General features: G+C 49.1%; 2 protein-coding genes across 6 annotated transcripts in view; both read right to left on the bottom strand.

The window, feature by feature from the left end:
- Positions 1-10,537, bottom strand: part of MROH2A (maestro heat like repeat family member 2A) — a 44,215-nt gene extending 33,678 nt beyond the window's left edge. For both annotated transcript variants that reach the window (XM_032355236.1, XM_032355237.1), the window contains exons 1-11: positions 10,362-10,537; positions 9,273-9,371; positions 8,843-9,024; positions 5,955-6,086; positions 5,577-5,739; positions 3,469-3,567; positions 2,826-2,977; positions 2,193-2,336; positions 838-930; positions 495-573; positions 236-349 (exon numbers count right to left, since the gene is read on the bottom strand). In XM_032355236.1, coding sequence (XP_032211127.1) covers positions 236-349; positions 495-573; positions 838-930; positions 2,193-2,336; positions 2,826-2,977; positions 3,469-3,567; positions 5,577-5,739; positions 5,955-6,086; positions 8,843-9,024; positions 9,273-9,371; positions 10,362-10,437 — 1,333 coding nt within the window. In that variant the 5' untranslated portion in view covers positions 10,438-10,537. The remainder of the gene's footprint in view (positions 1-235; positions 350-494; positions 574-837; positions 931-2,192; positions 2,337-2,825; positions 2,978-3,468; positions 3,568-5,576; positions 5,740-5,954; positions 6,087-8,842; positions 9,025-9,272; positions 9,372-10,361) is intronic.
- Positions 10,538-14,804: 4,267 nt separating this feature from the next.
- Positions 14,805-21,927, bottom strand: part of LOC116597466 (UDP-glucuronosyltransferase 1-6-like) — a 52,465-nt gene continuing 45,342 nt past the window's right edge. For 3 of the 4 annotated variants that reach the window (XM_032355232.1, XM_032355233.1, XM_032355231.1), the window contains exons 2-5: positions 20,333-20,464; positions 19,532-19,619; positions 18,442-18,661; positions 15,533-15,830 (exon numbers count right to left, since the gene is read on the bottom strand). In XM_032355232.1, the coding sequence (XP_032211123.1) occupies positions 15,533-15,830; positions 18,442-18,661; positions 19,532-19,619; positions 20,333-20,464 (738 nt within the window). Of the gene's footprint in view, positions 15,831-18,441; positions 18,662-19,531; positions 19,620-20,332; positions 20,465-21,927 lie in introns of all 4 variants that reach the window. The other variant, XM_032355230.1, reaches the window with a different exon arrangement.

Genomic DNA, 21,927 nt, shown 5'->3' with positions numbered 1-21,927 from the left:
GTGAGGTTTGTTCTAGGATTCAGGTTAACAGTTTGGAGAAGCTGCGATTCAGAGTTTGAGGAGAGGGTTGAGGGTTGGGTGTAGGGGACACAGTGCTGGTTAGGTTCAAGGGTAGAAAATATAAAGCAACCTCGGTCCACCCAGTAGCGTCTAATAAAAGAGGAAATGATGACGGTCCAGACACCGGTGAGACCTGCCTCCCCAGCCTCCCGCCTGACTTCCCACTCTCGCTCACCATCTGCGCTCACCACTGCCCTAATCAGGGTCAGGGTCCCCACGCGGATGGCCTCCTTGCTCGTCTCCATCTGACTGAGGAAGAACTTCATCAGCTCCTTGGGGTAGGACCGGGCTGCAATGGGACGGACACCTTCAGTTCTGCCCATGGAGCCAAAAGGAGGTGGAGAAGGCAGCCCAGGGCCAGGCCTCCCAGAGGCTGGGGCTCCCACAGGCTCATGGCGGACCTGGGGCGGGGCGGGGCAGGGAGGGAGCCTCACCGAGAGCTATGAAGCAGTGCACAATCTCCGCCAGGTTTTGGCTGCTATATTGCTGCTGGGCAGGGGCCTTGGCGCACACCTGGGAAGTGAGGGTGCAGGGCGGGTGGTGAGATCGCAACCAGAGAGCAGACACAAGTGTAGGGGCAGCCTGGGGAGGCCATATCAGAGGGCACGAGGGCACCACCACCTTGCATCCCTGTGGGATACGGGAGCCCAATGAGCGAGACGGGGTCTCCGCCACCCTCAGACCCTTTCCCCTGGCCGGCCATGCCACCTGCCGCAGCCCACTTCCCGCTGATCTACCCTGAGGAGGCCAGCACCCAGCCAAGCCTGCCGGCCTCACCTGGATGTGGAGTTCGGTGAAAATGGTGTGTAGTTGCATTTGCGGGACGGGGGTGTTGGTGATGACCGACATTTCCAGGATCTGCCTCAAGACCTACAACGGAGAGGCAAATGATTGCAGATGATCGTCTGCCGATTCAGTGTCAGTTCACTCTAGACTCTTGCTGCTTAGCATGACCCGTCGGCTGGTGTTATGATCATCCTCCCCCACCCACACCCTGGAGCTGGTTAGAATGCAGGCGCTCAGGCCTGGCTCCAGACCTGCTGAATGCAACCCTGCATTTTGGCCAGCCTCCCGGCAAGGCCTACACGCAGTTAGTTTGCAAAGGGCATGCGAGGCCATTGAGCATGGCATTCTTCCCCCTTTCTCTTCTATCCACCTGGAAATGAACCCCATTCTTTCACCAGACCCATCTACTGCGGCCCCGTAGATCTACCACATGAATTTCTGTTCCTCGCTTTTAGAGTTGAGCACCACGCCACACCAGCAAATCAGTCATCCCCTTATAATGTGTCAGCCTGGGTCATACCTCCACGTGGAACCCTACCAAGAAACGCCACCTTTGGGGCGCCTGGGTGGCTCAGTGGGTTAAAGCCTCTGCCTTCGGCTCAGGTCATGATCCCAGGGTCCTGGGATCGAGCCCCGCATCGGGCTCTTTGCTCAGCAGGGAGCCTGCTTCCTCCCCCCTCTCTCTGTCTGCCTCTCTGTCTACTTGTAATCTCTGTCTGTCAAATAAAATAAATAAAATCTTTAAAAAAAAAAAAAAAAGAAAAAGAAACTCCACCTTTTGTGGGTTAAGAGCTGTCATGGGTTAAAGGGTCCCACAAAATGCCTGAGGCTTTCCAGATGTAGTTAGTTAAGGGTCTCAGATGACACCATACTGGATTTAAGGTGGGCCTTAAGTCCATGGTGTCTTTATAAGAAAAGGAGAGGACATGGGCAGGCACAGAGAAGAGACCACATGAAGAGGAAGGGGTCACACTGGAACGATCCAGCCGCCAGCCATGCAGTGCCTGGGGACATCAGAAGCTGGAAGAGGCAAGAAAGCATTCTTCCCCAGGGCCCCCGGAGGGATCCCTACCTGCCAACCCTTCAATCCCTGGAACTATGCGAGAATCTGTTTCTGTTCTTTTAGGCCACCCACCCTGCGGTTCTCTGTTATGGCAGCCCTGGAAACAAACACACAGCCTCACTGTGGCCTCTGAGACCGTTTGGGTCCTCATCCCTTCCACCTGGAACAGCAGCATTCATTTCTCAAGAATCCAACTGCTGGGCCCAACTCCTGCCCGGGGGACAGCCCCCTGGGAGCCCCAGGAACCGAAGCTCCGTCAGGCGGATGGCCAGCAGCCTCTCACCTGCGTGACGAAGAGTGCCTCCAGGCCGCCTCGGTACTCCGCCAGCAGCAGGGGGATGTAGTCGTACAGCTGTTCCCGCAGGTCGTCATTGGGCAGGAGGAGGTTCAGCATCGGCTTCAGGGACTTGATGACCCCCAGCTTCACCTGCCCCAGGAGCCCGGGCCCCGAGGCAAAGCCCAGTGACATCACACCAACCAGAGTGCCAAGCATGCGCGACAGAGGGGACCTAGGAAGTAGTTGAGGCCCCGCCCGAGACCCCACAGGCAGGCAACGAGGCCGGATTGTCCCTGTGAGTCCCAGCTCAGTCACTTAGGAAAACCTGAGTGCCTCAGTTTCCTTATCTGTAAAATGGCCCCATAGCACAGAGTTGATGTGGAAATAGCTCCCCTTGGTAAAAGGTGCTGTAACAGGGACCCTCATCCAGCAAGCCCCGGCCCTTCTCAGGACGGCCTCCCGAGACTCCAGGCCCCACGTGGCTCAGCAACTCTGTTTATCAGGCCACTGTCTCTCCAGGGTTCTGGGAATGAGGCTGGACCCAGCGGTTTCTCTGTGCTCCTAGCCACACAGGCTGGGGAGCCGTGACCTGGGGGGACCACGGGACCCTTCCCTGCACCCGAGAAAGGTGCTTCTCACCTCGGGGTTGTGGCTCCTCAGCCACACGGTCACAAAATAGCGGTACATGGGGAAGAGCTTCATGGCAAACTGATCCTCGGTCATCACCGGGTACACGCTGTCCTCCAGATGCTTCAGGTAAAACTGCACCATCTCGCAGAAGGTCTCCATGGCTGCCAAGGGGGGAAAGCGGGGAGCCCGGAGGGACAGGAGCCGGATTCGGCCTCCCCCGGACGAGCCGGATGAGACCTCCTCCAGGACGGTGTGCTCGCACACTTCTGGAACCAGCGGGTGACCCAGATGGCCTCAGCCATCCAGGAAAACCCTGTCTTTGGCCTGACTTGAGCAGGCCCACTGTAGGGCCATTTTCCCTGGTCTCTGTTCCAGGACTCCCATCGTCCTTCCCTGGCCTCCTCCTGAAATGCTTGGAACAGAGCCTGCTGAGCTGAGTCCCAGTGTTGACCTCGTCCCGCTAAGCCATCTTCTCCTGAAAGCACGTACCACCCCCACCCCCAAGAGTGAATCAGAGGCCACACGACGCAGGAGATTGGGTCACCGTTTGGGAAGAAACATGTTCTGTTCAACAGACCACCCACCAGTTTGTCCCAGTCCCACTTCGGGCACCCTGACCGGGGCCAGAGAGGCAGACCAAGCAGACACCTACCACTGCAGATCACCTGCCGCATCTTGGCTTCGTTGGCAAGTCTCAGCATCGTGAATATAGTGGCCAGGGTGATGCCCATGTATGGCATAAACTCAAACACTGTGTAGGGCGCGAGAGAGGACAGGGAGCAGGGCCAGGTCAGCAGGGGCAAGGCAGAGAGGATGAGCCCACGGTCTGCCGCCTCCAGTCCCCACGGGGGCAGAGCATGCCACCAGGGCCGCAGGAAACAGCACAAGTCAGTGCTACAGGAAAGGAGGGCGCTAACAACAGGTGTAGGGGAAGGAGCCGGGGACAAGGAGTCAGAAGAAACCCAGACGGGGCTGCAGGGAAGAGTGGGCAGATCAGGAAGTTGGGGAGGGGAGACTTAGTGGGGCTCTGCTGGTAGATGCCTGGCTCTTTAGGTGTCCCACAAATGTCCTTGGATGAAGGAAGAAACCAGGAAACAGCCAGTGAGAAAGAGGGACCAGAAGAAGAGAGAGAGGAAGGAAACCAAGAATTGGACTGGGAGAGAGGAGGGATTATGGAGGGACAGAACCACCCTTCCCCACGTCCCCCCAGGCCTAGCCCATCCAGCTGCCCCCTCGGAGTGGCTAGTCTACCCAGCCCCACTGCCTCTCCACCATCTCTCTCCATCTGCCCGCCCCCATGTGACCAGAGCCAGTGCGAAATGGGACATGCTGGCCCCTGGCCCCTTCCTGAGTCACTGTCCTCACAGTCTCCATGACCCACACTGTCCCCAAGCCCCTGCCAGCTCTCTCCCTGGGCTGGGCTTCCCTGGGCCAGGTGCTGGCCTCTCCTCTCCTCTCTCTGCGTCCGCTCCGCGGGCATGGGTGGCTTGGGCACTACCTGCATGCTAAGGACCCTGCAAAGAAGATCCCTCTACCTGCCCTCTAGCTCTGCATCCACACACCAACTGGACGCTGTCCTCATTCTTTGGAGGTCCCCTGTGCATGTGAACTCCATGCACCTACTATAGAGGCAGCTGCTCAAACCTGAGGCCGGGGAGACATCCGTGGCTCCTCCCACTTATTCCTTCACCTCGGGCACACAACTCATCATCATCCCATCGATTGGAGTCTTGTTTATGTCTCCCCTCTATCCACCATTCCCCAAATTTGCCCCAGCCTGAGCCACCAATGCCTCTCAGATACACACCTCTTATCCCTTCTCTGTCCACACAACAGCAAGAAAGGTCTTCCCAGAACCTCTGTTCCACAAGGCAATTGCCGCTTTGACACCCTCAACAGCTTTCCAGGGCCCTCGAATGAAGTCCAGACTTACACCAGGCCCTACAGCCTCTCCAACCCCTCTTTACCCCATCTCCCCCTCACCCTAACTATAACCACAGTTTCCCTGAGTTCTGCAGAGAAACCAAGCCTTTTCCTGCCTCAGGGCCTTTGCACATGATGCATATCTGGTTCTTCACACAGTTATTACCATCCTCTCATCCCTTCAGGTCACAGCTGAAATGTTGCTACCTCAGGGAGACCCCCACAGAGGTGAGGTCCCTTCCCTCCTCCTGATCTCAAAGACCCACCAGACTGTTCTCTTCCCATCCCTCATCTCATACGATAATCATCAATTTTCTTGTTGACTTGTTTACAGACCTTTATAGGGCGGGACACGGCCCCTCATCCTCACTGTGTGGCCCAGCACTGGCCACAGCCCTGCCTGGAGCAGGAGCTCAGCACCTGCTTGTGGAATGAAGGGGTAGCCCAAGAGGAGAAAGCTTTGAAGAAAGAATGACAGAGGAATAAAGAGACAGAAACAAGAGGCAGGGGCACAGAGGATCTTCACAGCGGAGGGAGACACAGGGAAAGGGAAAAAAGGAATGCAGGTGCAAGATAAGAAAAGAGGGAGGGGCTGTGGAATTGGTGACGGGGAGTAAGGAGTGCTCCTGTCGGGACAAGCACCACGAGATGCGTGCAATTGCTAAACCGCTCTCTTGTACACCTGAAACTAGTATAACGCTGTGTGTTAACTAACCAGAATTACAAAGAGAAATTTTAAAAGTAGAAAAGAGAGGAAGGGGTTGGTCCGAGAACAGAGAGGCGGAGACCAGCAGGGGGCACCGGGCCACCACGGGGCTGAGGACGCACTGTGCCTACCGTTGCCATTGGCCAGCTTGGCCAAGGTGATGATGACAAATTCATCCGTGAGGTTGAGGGGCTTCAGGTGGTGCTGCAGCTCGTACATGACCATGCTGAAGTGGTTTCGGGACAGAGCCACCAGCGTGTCACTGGCCACCTCTGCCTTCACATCACCATCCACCTGCCAGGGACGGGAGAGGGACGTGGGGCTCCACAAAAACCCTCCCGCTCCACAACTGCTCCAGCCCCGTGCGCTCCTCGGGCTCAGCCTCCTCTTGACCCCTGAGGTCCCTGGACAAGGGCCTTGCGTGTCCCAGGCCCTACGTACCAGGGCCCAGCCCCTGGGTGGGTTGGGGATGGGGGAGGTGGGGGGGCATCGTGAGCGGGCTCTCCTACCTCCAGGGTCTCTCTCATTTCCTTGGAGGCGATGGTGACCAGCCTCTGGACTCCCTGTTCCTCCAGCTCCCCCTCCTGCTGAATGATCTCCTGGAGGATGTTGTAAATGTTGACTTTGCGCTGAGTAGAAATCTGGGAAACAAGTACGGCAAGTGGCAAGATGCCAGACTTGGGCCCCGGAGCCCAAGACGGTGCTGGGACAGACCCAGCACAGTCCTCCATCGGCTCCCTCCAACGGCCCTCCTCCCATGTACCCATGATTTATAAGATACGTATATTTGATCTTTGTTCCATTTCTAGCACAGACCTCCTAAAACTCTTAGCATTTTCAGAGTTGAGAGTTTTAAAGTGTCCTTTGTTATGCTAATGAGGTGACTCGGGAAGCCTCTAAGGGTGGGGGCTGGCTCCCAAGAGATCTAGCCTTTGTTGAGAGGACTGGACCTTTTAGTCTTTGGGAGGGAAGAGGGGCTGGAATTTGAGGCCAAACCACAGGCCATGTTCTGATCCACGTGCCTCTGTAATGAGGCCTCTGTAGGATGGGGCTCAGAACACATGGAGATACCAGGAGGGGTCCCCAAAAGTCCAAGAAAGCATCTGCCCTACCCTTTGCCCTCGTGAGGGAACACCTGAGGCCAGGAAGTGTGCCTCTTACTCTACTTTGATTCCTAGATAGCCTTATCACCATGTTAAACCACCTGGCTTAGTACAACCCAGGCCACACCTGCAGATCTGCCTTGGAGAGTAACTCGTACTTAATCAAGTGTGATGAGCCGCACTTAAAGGATGAATGTGGGCCACGGCCTGCAAAGCCCTTGGAGGATGGCCCCCGCTCTCGGGTGGTAGGGCGGCCACTTCCCAACAGCCCAGAGGCCTTGGAAAATGTGGGCACCTCAAGAAGAAAGGAATTCACCCAAATGGATATGTTGTCCTAGTGAAATCTGCTCCAGAGAGTTTGACCTTGTTTGCCTGGTCTTGGCATAGCAAATAACCAACAATCCTACAGCCCGATCAGAGATTCCTCACAAAAACCACTAAAAGGGAGAAAGTTGTAAGGCCTTGCCTGTCCAGTACCGCCTGGCCCTGGATGGGTGTCCTGCAATCTTCTTTTTTTTAACTGCTCCCTAAAGATCCTTCTTAGACATATTTTTCTAATTTCCCCCTCCCCCACCATGAAACCTTAATACGACCAATATATTACGTATCTGTCTACGACCCATATACATCTCCATGCTTTATACATAAGAAGGTAAGGTTTTCTTCATGCCTCCTCCCACCCAGAACCCATTTTATCTACTTCAGGACAGTATCATCCCCGTTGAGAACATGTGCTCTAGGTTTTCAAAGAGAACTCAGGGAGGCCTGAGTTCGTTCTTTCTTTCTTTCTTTCTTTCTTTTTTAAGATTTTTATTTATTGGGGCACCTGGGTGGCTCAGTGGGTTAAAGCCTCTGCCTTCAGCTCAGGTCATGATCCCCGTGTCCTGGGATAGAGCCCCGCGTCAGGCTCTCTGCTCCGCAGGGAGTCTGCTTCCTCCTCTCTCTGCCTGCCTCTCTGCCTACTTGTGATCTTTGTCTGTCGAATAAATAAATAAAGTCTAAAAAAAAAAAAAAGATTTTTATTTATTTATTTGACAGAGAGATCAAAAGTAGACAGAGAGACAGAAAGAGAGTGGGGTGGAGGGGAAGCAGGCTCCCTGCTGAACAGAAAGCCCAATGCGGGGATCCATCCCAGGACCCTGGGATCATGACCTGAGCTGAAGGCAGAGGCTTAACCCACTGAAGCCTGAGTTCTTAATTAATACTCCTGCAGCCCCTACATAAACAGCCAGATCAGTTACAAGACCAGCCTTATCTGTGATCAAGAGGACTCTCTGGAGAACATTTATGGTCAACAAGACAAAAATTGTCCAAGACTTAGAAGCTAGTGTCAAACAGGCCCCCGAGGAGGTCTGGGTTATGGGGCCTCAAGGAGGGCGTGTCCTTGATCTCCCATGATCCTCTAGGTTAGGTTAGGGCTCCATGGGGCTAGAAGCTCAGTCACAGGAAACTGATAACGATGCAAATGTTTCCTCCATAACAACAAAAATTATTCCTGTTCATGGCAACATAAATGAGTTTTGTCTGGCAAAGAATATAAATCTCTGTGAGTAAAACGTTCTTCTTACCAGATTTTAACATTTTGCTGGTGCCTTCACTAGTTAATGAATAACAAATCTTTGAAACGTGTTCATTTTTAAAACATGCACACCTGTTTATTGGCTATTTATTGCCACTTATCACCGATCACAGCCTGGGTATTAACTCTGTACTTACATTTTTTTATATCTCCTGACATCTTGGGGCCTTGCAGGTCCTGGAGAGACAGCCCTTCCCAGGTTGAGTCAATTACTACAGAGAGCAAAGAACTCAGCCCAGGAGCCTGCTTTTCTACTGCAAACCTTTGCCTGTGGACCATGGCTCCCAAACCCAAACTCGCTGTGTCAGAATAGATTTGGAGAAACAAACTGAGGGTTGCAGAGGGGTGGGGGGTGGGGGGTGGGGGATAGGTGAGCCTATGATGGGTATTAAGGAGGGCACAGATTGCATGGAGCACTGGGTGTTATATGTAAACGATGAATCTTGGAACACAACATCAAAAACTAATGACACACTGCATGGTAACTAATATAATAATAATTTAAAAAAAGAATAAGGCAGCTTTTAAACATTATGACAGCCCCTGCTGGTCCTTCAAGTGAAAACCTCATAGTCTCTCCCACCTCTGAGCCCCAGCACCTGGCCCCACGCCTGCCGTGGTCAGTAAGGTGTGCTGAGTGGTGGCTGGCTATGCAGGCAGCCACAAGTAGGGCAGGGCTCTGGGGGGCAGGTGTCGGGGGGCAGGCAGGCCTTACCTCTGGCACCTGCAGGCAGCGGATGAGAGCATTCATCACCACGGATGGCTCTGTGGTGGCCTTGTCTGTGATGATCACTGAAGCCAGCATCTTCCGCATGTCAGGACCTGTCCCGGCGGTGTCCGTCTTTGCTGACCCACTGTCCATGATGTTGAGGAGGTTCATGACTTGCTGGAAAGTCCCTGAGATAAGGTGGCACAGCTGGGGTGCTGAGAGGGCCATCCCAGGAGGGCTCCATGCCCAGGCCTTCCCAACACTGCCCAGCTGCAGCTCCAGCTTCCCCCGAAATGGAGCCGGGCCTCCCTGTCCACTGTGCAGAAGGAGAAACTGAGACTGAGGCTAGGACCCGCTCCCAGAGAGTTGGTGGCCAGGACTGAGCGGTGGGCATGGGGAAGAGGCAGGAATGCAGGGGTGGGGCCAACTTTCTTGCCTCTGTCATCTGGTTCCTGAGGTTCCAGGTCTTCTGTTTCCTCTGATGGGTCCTCAGTTGAGTCTATGGCTGCTTCTGTCATCTCTTCCTCAAGCTCCTCTAAGACCACATTTGTAAGATAGTCTGTGTATCAGCACACCCTGAGATGACCCCCAGTGAGTCACACCCTGTATAAGACTCTCCCCTTGGGGCGCCTGGGTGGCTCAGTGGGTTAAGCCGCTGCCTTCGGCTCAGGTCATGGTCTCAGGGTCCTGGGATCGAGCCCCGCATCGGGCTCTCTGCTCCGCAGGGAGCCTGCTTCCCTCTCTCTCTCTCTCTCTGCCTGCCTCTCTGCCTACTTGTGATCTCTGTCTGTCAAATAAATAAATAAATAAAAATCTTAAAAAAATATATATATATAAAAAAATAAAAAAATAAAAATAAAAAAAAAAAGACTCTCCCCTTGAGTGTGGGCAGAACCATGACTTGGTTAGACCCACGTTCTAAGCAGTGGACAGTGGCATAGGCAACAGGAAACCACTCCCATGGTCACATGATCTTATACAAGCCTGGAGAGGATTCTCACACTAGCCTCGAAATGGAAACAGTGTGACAAATTGCCAAAGGAAGGAGCCATGTGGCAAGAAAGTGAGGGACTCAGTCCTACAACCACAAGGAACTGGATTCTGCAACAACCACAAAAACTTGGAAGAGAACCGAAAGGATGTGGTCCTGTCCACACCTTGAATGCAGCCTGTGAGACTGTCTCCACCCTGAATCCTGACCCACAGAAACTGTGTGGTAATAGATGGGTGTTGTTTTAAGCCACTAAATCAGTCTCATTTGTTACACTGCAGTAGCTAACAAATACACTTGTTAAGAAGGACCCTTCCTCTCTCTTCTCTTGAACTTAAACTAATGATTAATGAGAAATCCACCTCAGCTGCCCCCATTGCTCCTTTCAAGGGGCTCTTGCAACATCAGCAGCTTCTTAAGGGTTGGCAAACAACACAGATGTCCAAATGGAGAGCTGAACACTCCCAGATCAGTCCTGTGCTCTTTCCCTCCTGGGAATCCTTTTAAGAGCTACACAGGGACCCAAATACTGACCTTTCCTCAGAGACCTCTCCTGGATGTAACAAAAATATACCACAAGAAAAACCCCCGTTCTTTGCCTAATACACATCAATGGTAATGGGAATAATAGCAGGAGGGGTTGCCGAAGAAGTGGGGGTAGTTGGCTTCTCCGCTGTGCTGTGGATAAGGAATGGGTCCCCTGGCAGGGTGGGAGGGTTTCATTAGAATCATCACCGTTAGGTAGCAGACCTTTGGAACTTTGAGATCTAACTGCCTTCCTGAGTCTTTATCAAGTGAGGGCTTTGAGGAGTGCACAGGGTCCTGTGATTAAAGTGCCACATTATGTTGTCACTAAATGATTTTCTTACTCATGTGTGTGGTAAAGTATGGTGGCCTCTTTGGGAAAGGGGCATGGTGACAGTGGGGGTGATTCGCCACCATGTCTCCTGGGGATGCACTGATGGTTTGCAAGCTCCATGGGAGCTTCTTGGCCCCTGTGCTCAGAAGGCAGGGGGAGGCCCAAGAAAGGCCACTCCAGGGTTGGTAGATGGCAGTTTTAATAAGCAAGAAACTCACATGTGGTGATTCTCTTGGGAAGCATCAAGACTGTGGATCCTTGCACCTGCCAACTGCATCTGAAGAGTTTATTCCGAGGCCTTAGTAGGTTCAGTCACATATACCATCAAGGTGGCCTCAACACCATATCAGCACCTCAGGGCTGTGTCCTTGGAACAGGCTCTGGGAGTGGGAAAGGCAAGCAGAACCCTCATTCCAAGGACAGGAGAGGGGATGGGTAGCCTTCAATTTCCCAGGCCCAGCTCATGGGTCAACCGGCAGTCACATCTTCTAGGTGACTTCTTCCAACATGCGGTCATAGGACTTCGGGGTGGGAAGATGTGGTCAGGGCAGTTGGGGTGGGGTGGGTCAGAGAGGAGTCCTGGGAAAAGGACTCTTCCTCCCCAGGGACTGGACAGATTACCAGATGGGGAATGGGGTTCCCATTACAGAATACTTAGAAGATGAAGCACCTCTAGGACAGGTGAGAGGGCAAAGACCCTATTTCCCTGAACCAAAAGTAGGGCCCAAGGATTCCCCTGTCAGTTGTAGCTATGAGTCAGGTCAGATTGAGAGTCTGAGCAATGAAATATTGGCCTTTGGAAACCTTTCTACGCATTACAGGGCAACAGAACAAGACTCAGAGCCACCTAGGTCCAAGACTGCTTAGTTCAAATTCCCACTCAAAGTCTGTCCACCCTCCTGAGAGGAAGTTCCTCCACCTCTACTTGGACACCTCTGATACCAGGGTCCTCATTACCCTTCCTAGCCCATTTCTACTTCACTGAAACTGGATGTTTAGAAGATGAGCTTCCCCGGCATAATGCCAACCTCTTCTTCCCCATAAAATCCCTGTGTGGTTCCTCCTTCTGCCCTTTGGTGACAAAACAACCAGCATGGAACAGGCGCAAGAAGACAGTTATCACCCAACCCTCTTTAGTAGCTACCTCTGCCCTACCTCCTGCCACCACCCTCTGGGCCAGCTCTTCTCCTCCAAGACCACTTAAGTGGTATGGTTGCCATTCTATTCCACAGACCCTACCTGCCTACCTGTTGTGTACAGTTGACATGGCTCTCCATGTAGTGGTGAATATGGAGGTGGGTAGGACACCTGTGTCCTCTGACAGGCTAAAGACCAAACACATGAAAGACTGTGGATTAAGAGATAGGACGAAATGTATCAGTTAGCTATTGTTGTGTAAAAAACCACCTTAGAGCTTAATGACTAAAAACAACTCTTAATTATTGTTCATAAATCTACCAGACAGTTCTGTTGATCTGGGGCATATCCATCCATGGATTCACTCATGCACCTGCAGTTAGCTGGTGGGCTGGGTGAGGGCTGGCTGGTGATGGATGGTCCCCCAAGGTTGGCAGGCCAGCAATTGGCTAGCTGTTGGCTGAAGTGGCTAGGGTGATTGGGTCCCATGTCTATCCCACAGCAGGGCTAGCCCAGGCTGTTCTCACAGCAAGGAGATGGGCTTCTAAAAGAGTGAGCAGGAACAGGAAGGCCTCCTGGGGCCTCCACTTGGGACTGGCCCCTGCCCCCTCTACCACATGCTGCCAGCCAAATGCAGGTCACAGGCCAGCTAGGTCCCCAGGGAGTGGGGAAATGGATCCCTCCCATGCCCAGTCGCATAGGGAAGGGTAGCCATCAGGAAGGGAGGAGAAAGGAGCCATTTTTGGTTGCATACCTAAGGAGTGTGTAAGCCATGGCAAAAAGTGAGAAGCCCCCCTAACACAGTATCTAGAGAAGACACTGAGACCACAAGATCAAGTAGAAAGAAGTGGGTTCTGCTTGGTTTTTGGACATAAAAACACTTTTCAGGGTTTGTTTGTTTGTTTGTTTGTTTTTTCCTTCAGATTAGGACAGTAATATTTGACTCCCATATAATCCATCCACGACATCAGTCACTCGAAGCTGCTGTCACTCAACTGAGCTTCCCACCTTCTACGGGAGCTACTTTGAAAATTGGAAAAAACTGAATTGTAAAAAACTGTGGGTTTAAATGCATGAAAGCGCCAAGGCAGGAAGTGGAAAAAAAAAAAATGGACGCAACGTACGTATATAGTGGACACATTTGGGAACATCTCCCCAACTCACTAAGCTCCCTCTTCCCTGACCCTTGGGGTCAGTTAGGGCTCCCTGTGGCCATGTTTTCCCTGTGTAATCCCTCCCTCAACATTCCTGATTGGATGACCGGGAGTAGACGCCTGATCTGGACCAATCAGATTCTTCCCTCCTGGGTAAGAGAGACTCTGGTCAGTCTTCCATGGTCCTGTGCGATCTTGAGGACTGAAGAACAGTCAAGACCAAGAGGAGAAGGAAGAGTAGGGCAGGCACCCAGAGTGTATGGGGACCGGGCCAGGCAAGAGAGGCTCTTGGCACCATTGAGGCCTGGCCATGAGCCCCACGTCCTTAGGAAGTCTGCCTCCTTACAAAAAGTCCCCCTTTTTGCTTAGGATATTCCAAAAAAAAAAGACATAGGTACCAGAGAAATCAAAGGGGGAAGAAGCACAGGCTGGTGGAGCTCCGTGCAGCTCAGGTCCAGAGAAGTGGGGGCGGCAGGGAGCCTGGGAGCTGGTCCCTGGGTGGACCAAGAAAGGCCTTGCGGGACGATGGACGTAGTCTGTGAGTCCCGGTAGGGCTCAAAGATGTGGGGAGGGATCTGGCAAGAACAGCTTCCCAAAAGCAGCCAAGGGAGGGAATAAATGGGGCTGGGTTCAGGAGAAACTACCTATCCATGGGACCACAGCTCCAGTTTGAAGTCTGCACATTTAAAATTGTTACGTGTGACACAAACCACAAAGCAACAAACACACAGAAGTGTGAGCAAAATTAAAGGCACAGAACAAGTGGAGAAAATACGGTACAGGTCGGAACTATATTCTCATTAATGCAGTAAACTCTCTGAACAAACCTTCGGGGTAATATAGCCCATAGGAAGACAGGCCAAGTACAGTCTCCAAAAAAGAAACACAAATTACTCCTAAAATTTAAAAAAACAAACAAAAAACTTTGACATAACAATAGTAATAAAAGCACATTTAAAACAAGACCCCAGGGTGCCTGGGTGGCACAGTCAATTGAATGTCTAACTCTTGGTTTCGGCTTAGGTCATGATCTCAGGGTTGTGAGATTGAGTCCCTTGCCCACACTTGGGGTCAACTGGAAGCGAAGGGAAATTAACACAACCTGGGAGCAGCCGGTCACAGACACGACAAATGCTCAGAGAGCCCAGGACTTGTCTTCGCGCTAAGGTGGGATAAGTCTGACGTCTTACATTGGCCCCCAGCATCAACAGAGAGATTCGGCTCCAGCCACCCACAGCAGATCAGCTTCTTGGAGTCCCTCACTGCTAATCCCATTCCCCACTCCCATATCAGGGTTTCCTTCACTTACCAAATAAGCTACTTTCCCTGGAATCCTAGCCTCAAGGGAACCTAGGCATATCATAACCATCGACTTGATGGAGACAGTCATGAAGATGTACAAAGACCTAACCACTGGGCTGTTCAAAGAGGGCTCTTTTATAGCAGAAAATACAAATGAATCCACCCAGAGGTCTTGGTTAAATAAGTCCTGCCATATACATGCAATAATTAACTTCTTGGCCATGAAAAATGTAAAAAATGTTATAGAAAAGTGTGGGGAGGGCATTCCCAGTAGAGTGAAGTGAGAAAGAGAGTTGAAAAGTGCTAGATATGCTTGGTGTAGCTGCAGTATTTTGTAAGTAAACACATTTGCCAAAATAGCAACTGAAGTTATTGCTGGGGAACACGATTACCAGATTTTCATTTTCTTGTGTATGCGTGCACCTCTGTTTTTCTAATTTGTCATAATCATGGTTTATTTTTACAATCAGTACATGTAGCCCCCCGAGAAATGCAACAAAAATGAAGAGAAGAACACCTAAGAGATAAAATTTATGAGAATTTATTACTATTTTCAATTGTTCAAAACATCAGAGAAAATACACTTGTGAGACACTCTGCTTCGGGTTTTTCTAAATGAGATCCATTTGCCACAAGCATTGATTAACCTCTTGAACACACCATTCATCAATTTCACACATCATTCTTTCCCCTAAAGTCAGAAATCAGACAGGGTTCTCAAAAGATCCCAGGTCATTCATTTATTTCGAGTGCAAGGCCCTATGCCCTGGAAATAAACAAATGATTCCTTCTTTAAATACACCAAGTGCCTTCGGCGAAGCACAAGCTTAAGTTAGGACCTTAAGTTAGGATGGCAACATTCACAAAATTTCCAGAAGCCAGACGATAATGTTATCATCTTCCCGGGTTGCAGGTTGGGGATGTGGGAACCTCTGAAACCTCTGAAACCTATGCCCCCCAAACAGTCCTCACTCCTAAGTAAGAAAATTAATGCAAAGTGCAGGAAGGACCTGTCTGACCCTCTGGCAAGTCATTTGAATGAGGACAAGAGTAGTCCAGATTAACAATACTAAAGGGGGCAGAAACCTTTCAAGATCTCTACCTGTAGGTGTGACTACCAATTAGATTGTTTTATTTTGAAAAACCACTCAGGGGTATCTCACTCCGGGCTAAGCATTTGTTTAATAAGCAGAATATGAATTTAACATTGTGTCTAGTTGCAACTTTGGGTCATCTCACTCCCCACCCCCTTCTCAGTGTGCCTTGGATTTGTGAGATTTCTTAACTCGTCCTTTCTTTCCAAAGCACTTCTGGCAGCCCCAGGCGCAACATTTATAAGCAATGAAGACAACACCCAGCACAATGGCCAGGAGGAAGCCGATCACGTCCAATGAGTGGTACTGGTACCAGGTGAGATCATGGGCTGCTGGACGCAGGTGTGGGGCCCCCTTGTGCCTCATCACGAACTCCACCCAGAACACAGCCAGGTCCAGGGGCTCGATGGGGCGGTCCTTGTGCAGCCTGGACAGACGCATGATGTTCTCCTTATAGCTAAACATAGAGACAGTTATGTGAGTGTCTGGAACATTGGCCTCAATGAACCATCCTCCCTTTAGGCTCGCTATGTTTGGGAAGGCTAACCTTGGCAGAGGAAATGAGTTTCCATTATAGACAGAAAATGCAAACACACACACACACACACACACACACACACACACACACACACTGGTCTTTATCTCTGAAATTTTTTTTTTTTTTTAAAGATTTTATTTATTTATTTGACAGAGAGAGATCACAAGTAGGCAGAGAGGCAGGCAGAGAGAGAGAGGAGGAAGCAGGCTCCCTACTGAGCAGAGAGCCCGATGTGGGACTCGATCCCAGGACCCTGAGATCATGACCTGAGCCGAAGGCAGCGGCTTAACCCACTGAGCCACCCAGGCGCCCTTTATCTCTGAAATTTAAAAAAAAAATGTAGAAAGAAAACTGGAGGCCAAAATTATGATACGAAATTATCTGAATCTTGCTTCCTACTTTCTTTTTTTCTTTTTCTTGATATTTCTGTAGGAAATTAGATACTTTTTTACAATAAGAGAAAGAAATAAAAGGGTGTGTCAGAAATTATGAGGGTTCTCCTTTTCACAGAGTTAAACAATCCCATCTAGTCAAACCAGAAGCAGTTTGGAAGTGCCTTCTGCAAGGGGGTGGCATACTTCCACATTGGTGACAACCACACCATCCAAGTCTAAGATGCAGCCTGCTCAGCAAAACAGATTTTCGTTGATTTTGGGCAGTGTGGCTAGCTGAATCAGAACATTTAAATCCAAACTGGGTTCAATGCTTCGACCCTTAGTGTGGATGCTCTAGAAGAAGAAACAGACCGAGGAGGAGGGGGAACAAAAGGAAAAGGAGAAGAAAGACCAGAGTAAGACACTCTTCCTCAGGAGCAATTATGATAACAGGCCTGTCATTATATTTGGACACATTACTGTACTGTGTAATCATATTCGGCCATAAACCTTATTAAATATCTTCCTTTTATGTGTATCTTTTCTTAAAAAGATAGATTTTCTAGAACTTTCCTTCATTCATCCACCATTTACTGAGTGCTGGTTATGGCCTGGTTGCATCATCTGGTGTTCAAAATGTTTCCATTTGTCTTTATTTTCTGTCCCAGCTTGGCATGCTGGGAACATGGAGATTCACAGTTAGGCAGAGATGACTCCCAAGCAAATAGATGAAGTTCGCTGGTAACTCAAGCTTATTGATGAAGGATTTAAAATAAATAAGAGAAGTTCTACCAAGTCATTTGTAGGCTCCAGGTAGTTTTCTGTACCACTCAACAGAAGATCAAAATTGTACTACTAATGCATATCTCCGGAACGAGTTTTGTCAACATGGGGAGAGAAGTCAGGTTTTCCCTGCATTCAACGTGGCAGTAGCACGGCTGCTGGGCTGTCAGAAGAGGCCCATCAGAATGGAGGGATGCCACCCGCTGCTCAGGGCATGCTGGGCATTTACCCATGGGGGAGCGGGTTTCGTTGACTTTTCTTTTTCATCCATTGGCACCACACATGGGAGCGCCCCATTTTTCCCTTTTTCCTTGCCCAGGCTCACCATGTCACCCTGCGCGGTGTCCCATCCCGTCTGAACACATTCCAGTCTTTTCACATCTGACCCTCCAAATGACATCTCTTTCAGAATGAAGCAACTCCGGGTCAAGACTCCTGACATTCTCACAGAAACACACCCACACGCATGTACAGGCACTCACACGCACACGTTAATTGTTGGATCAAGTCCACCCCTGGCCGTCACTTCTTCCCATAAAGTTTTGGCCAGCCTGTTACTAAGGAATGTGACAGCAATACAATAAATGTCATGCAGAGATCATTTGATCTGATAGCTTTTGCCTCGCGAATTGTTTTCAGAGCCACATTTAAACAGACTTATCTTTGCTTTTATTATAAGCCTTTGTCCGTGATATCACATGACCCCATCCCATTTATAAATCCCTATGAACAAAGTTTCTCCCGGGCTTTGGTGCCAGAGAGAGCTGTCCTTCTAAGGACAGCTGTCCTGGTTTATTTTTATCTTATGGACACTATGCTTCTTATAATGGAATATTTCTCTCTGCAGGAACTCACAGATTAGATGTCTACTTGGTGACTGTATTTTTTAATAAATTGAAGTTTTTCGGGGCACCTGGGTGGCTCAGCGGGTTAAAGCCTCTGCCTTTGGCCCAGGTCATGATTCCAGGACCCTGGGATCGAGCCCCGCATCGGGCTCTCTGCTCAGTGCAGAGCCTGCTTCTCTCTCTCTCTCTCTCTCAGCCTGCCTCTCTGCCTACTTGTGTTCTCTGTCAAATAAATAAATAAAATCTTTAAATAAATAAATAAATAAATAAATAAATAAATAAATTGAAGTTTTAATCCTACTGAGGGAAATAAAATTTAAAATCATTTCAAAGATAATGGAATTATCTTTGAAATAATAGGAATTAAATAATAGGAATTAATGCATTCTTTTATAAAATGAATAATAATAATCCCCCAATCATCTTACTTATAAATTGAGTTTTTATGTGTATATTTTCACATTTGAATATTGCTGTGAATGAGATGGCCAAAATACAGGTAGCATCCCTCTGTACCTTTTCTCTTACCTTTTGTCACTGATGACAGTTTTCAGGGCATTTGCTAAATCTTCGGAAGTCATTTCCAGGACGTTCAAAGTCACTCCAGCCCCCCGGGTCTCCATGCGCTTTGCATTGTCCATTTGATCACCAAACAAGGGAAGCATCACCATTGGAACTCCATTGCAGATTCCCTCATATATGCCATGGGAGCCAGAATGTGTGATAAAAGCACGAGTCTTCGGGTGACCTGAGAGGCAAAGCAGGGAGGGATGTTAGGAGTCGAGTCAGGGAGTTTCTCAGTCTAATACTGTCTAGGTTCTGAAAGCCTCAGTGCCATCCATATGGGGCTCCTGCAGAAGTCCGCTGAGGAAAATGTGGGTTGAGATGCCCCACTGGATAAAAGACAATGTGGAATACTCTGGCCATAATATTTTCCAGCTAAATAATCCTTTAGAACAGCCCTGCACAAGCCACTTTGTTAATTTCACTTGGGTTTGACCTACACACCACATCCTGCCTATTGGGTCCATGGTCAAAGGAGTGAGACTGATACAAAGCAAAGATCAAGCAAAGCTTTATTTCGCACCAAGCATCAAGAATCAAACTGACCGGCCAGGGCCATCTCTTGCAAAGAGGTGACATCTCTCTGTCTTACAGACTAACTTTTAAGGGCAAAGGCCATGTGGTTGGACCTGGCCATGCACAGGTGGCAAATGAGATTGTAACACACAGAGAAAGCTGCACAATCATGCTAGGTCACACAAAAGTGAGTAACTGAACCAACTGAATTACAATGTACCCTGTAGTAGATATTTGAACTAGCCTATCACCTTGGTCAGAATTGACGCCCAAAAGGCAGGGCCCACTCTCCTTGGTAGCTAGCGAGACAATATGCACCCCCACTGATTGGATACCTCCACCTGGCCTGACCCACCCTTGTATTTGGGCTTTGTTACCTGGGACTGGTTTCTGGGACTTGTTTTTAAGTAAGTCCCCTCGGGGGAGAGGGGGAGAGGGACAGTTTAAGTTTTACTGTATAAACAACAAAGTCACTCAAGGTCATAGTTTAATGGATGGAATCGCTCTGGCTCAATAGGCCCTTACATTGCCCACATACCAAGCAGATCATTTTGGGGCAGCCACTTGACAAGTATTGTATTCTTCGCAAGATTTTGTGGTGGAGTGCCAGTATACCGCCACAGGACCTTGCAGAGACAAGAACAGAGTTTAAGGAACACAACAATTCAGAAACATCCGTGTAGTAGCTGGAAGGCAGCATCCTCTGAATGAATATAACCTTGGCGAGGCTGGGGAGGTATTGTGACTAGGAAGGCTTTGGGGACTGGTAACACTCTGTGTATTTATGCAAATTCATCAAGCTGTACAGTTATGATTTTTGCACTTTTCTGCACTTCAAGGGGAAGTTTACTTAACAAAGTGAGTGAATGTAGAATTAGAGAAGCAAAAATATAAGAAATGAATCCAGCAGCTTTTTGTGGAAATACTCCTACGTAATATGAAGAAACACTATCCCGTACATTATCCTGTTGACTTTATCTTTAAAATAAATTCTCCTTGGAGCATGTGACACTTGATCTTGGGGTTGTGAGTTTGATCCCCAGGTTGGATATAGAGATTACTTTAAAAAATAAAATCTTTACAAAATAATTAATTAACAAAATAAAATAAATTCTCCTTAGTACACTTTTGAGTTTCTTAGAGAAAATGAGACCTTCAAGTGAAGTAGACCACGGTTTAAGAATAGTTGAGAGTGACATGGCAAAAAGAACTTGGGATTAATAATTGAGAAGTGGCAGGGAAGCCCAAACCAGAAGTCCAACTGATAGGATTAACATCGATACTTAGAAGTCTGGGGTTCCAATCTTTGGGAAAATAGAATTGTATGGAATCTTCTTACTGTCTGAGGTATTTTGCCCAAGGCATCAGCAATTTCCATAGCTTTCTTCTCGGGAATCTCTGAGACCATGGAGCCCAAAGAGAAAACCACAATTCCATGTTCTCCGGAAGCATTAACATAGGCTTCAAATTCCTAGAACCATAAGAGAAATTTCCAGTTAATTTTTTTCTCACCTTCTTTGGGAACTGCATACATTCAACTATGAATCAGATGTCTTCATCTTAAGAATGTGATTAAATGTGTGTGTGTGTGTGTGTGTGTGTGTGTGTGTGTGTGTGTGTTAGAGATACAAAGTATTAGTGCATGTTACAGCCTTCCCTCCCCCACCTACTCCCTTCCAAAGGAGGAAGGCTTCTTGGGGATCGGGTTGTCTCCTGGGTTCTCCTCTTCTTTGAGTTGCAGAATCCAGGTAGTATGCTAATTTTCCAAAGGAAAAGCAACCAGAGATAAGACCAGATCCACTTCCCAGGGGCTTCAAGCAGCTGGGAGGGTCTTGGAAGAAAGCAGGCTTTCAGGAAGGGGACTAAAGGAAAGAGCAGAAGGCAATAGGAAGGAGGGAAAGGTAAATACGCATCACAGAGAAGGGAGAGAGCAGTTTACCAGATCAGTGAAGGGAGATCTTGGGAGAGAGGAAAGCTGTCCAACGAGGATTTCAGAAAGCTTTCTGCAGACTCTAAAAGTCCTGTACCACCCCTTTAAGAAAAGCTATGGTAAAGATGTGTATTATTTTCCAAGGCTTCTGCAATATTCCTTTTACGTTGAAAGAATAAATGAAGCCCAAGCAGGAAGGCAAATAGCGTTGAAGATAAAGGCAAATAAGTGTATGAAGATCTCATGGTTAAGAAAAACCTCAAATAGCCAAGACAGCCTGTAAGAATACTTGCTTCCCCACAGCCCACAGCAGAGTCTTCCACATGCCAGGCAATACGCTGGGGTGATTAGGGATTATACTCATGTCATCTCAGTGCTGAAACTTAACCAATCAACCTGGCAATTTCCCACTTTTCCTGGAGAAGAGCTTTCTGAAGAGTGTTAGTCAACTTTCCTGCCTCAGCAAGAACATACAGAAGGATACCTAAATCTTTCTTTGCCAGCTTCGTAATGGACAGTAAAAAGCAAAATATTTCTCCCTAGGTATGAGAGATACAAAATAGGACAGAAAACCTTGCACCAGGATCTGAGCCCCTTCTGCAGAGTTCAGAGAGGGTCACGGGCATGTGAGCAAACCCTGAGTACCAAAATCACCTGTGGGAAGGATAAACAAGAACCCACCCAGCACGTGACCCCCACAGAGTGTTCCTGTCCCATTCCAGAAACTGATCCCTTCTAACAATATATCTATCCCCATCATTTAAGGAAGATTGCAAGTAAGGCTGTTCTGATGCCTCCAAACAAGATCACTATTGTGCATTTCGGTCTTGGCCATGTAAAGATGAAACTCAAGACAAAGCAATGGGTCTTGCTTCTGAAGAAACTTCTGGGCCAGATGACTCAAGGAATAAGGAATGAACTGTGAGTGGTTTTCTAGTCAATAATGAACCTTACAACTACTAGAAAGTGGACAACCCATGGTTCTTTTGGATGAAGCAGGGGGA

Source organism: Mustela erminea, chromosome 8, assembly GCF_009829155.1.
Source record: "Mustela erminea isolate mMusErm1 chromosome 8, mMusErm1.Pri, whole genome shotgun sequence".
NCBI lineage: Eukaryota > Metazoa > Chordata > Mammalia > Carnivora > Mustelidae > Mustela > Mustela erminea.
This window is presented reverse-complemented; position numbering and strand designations above follow the sequence as displayed.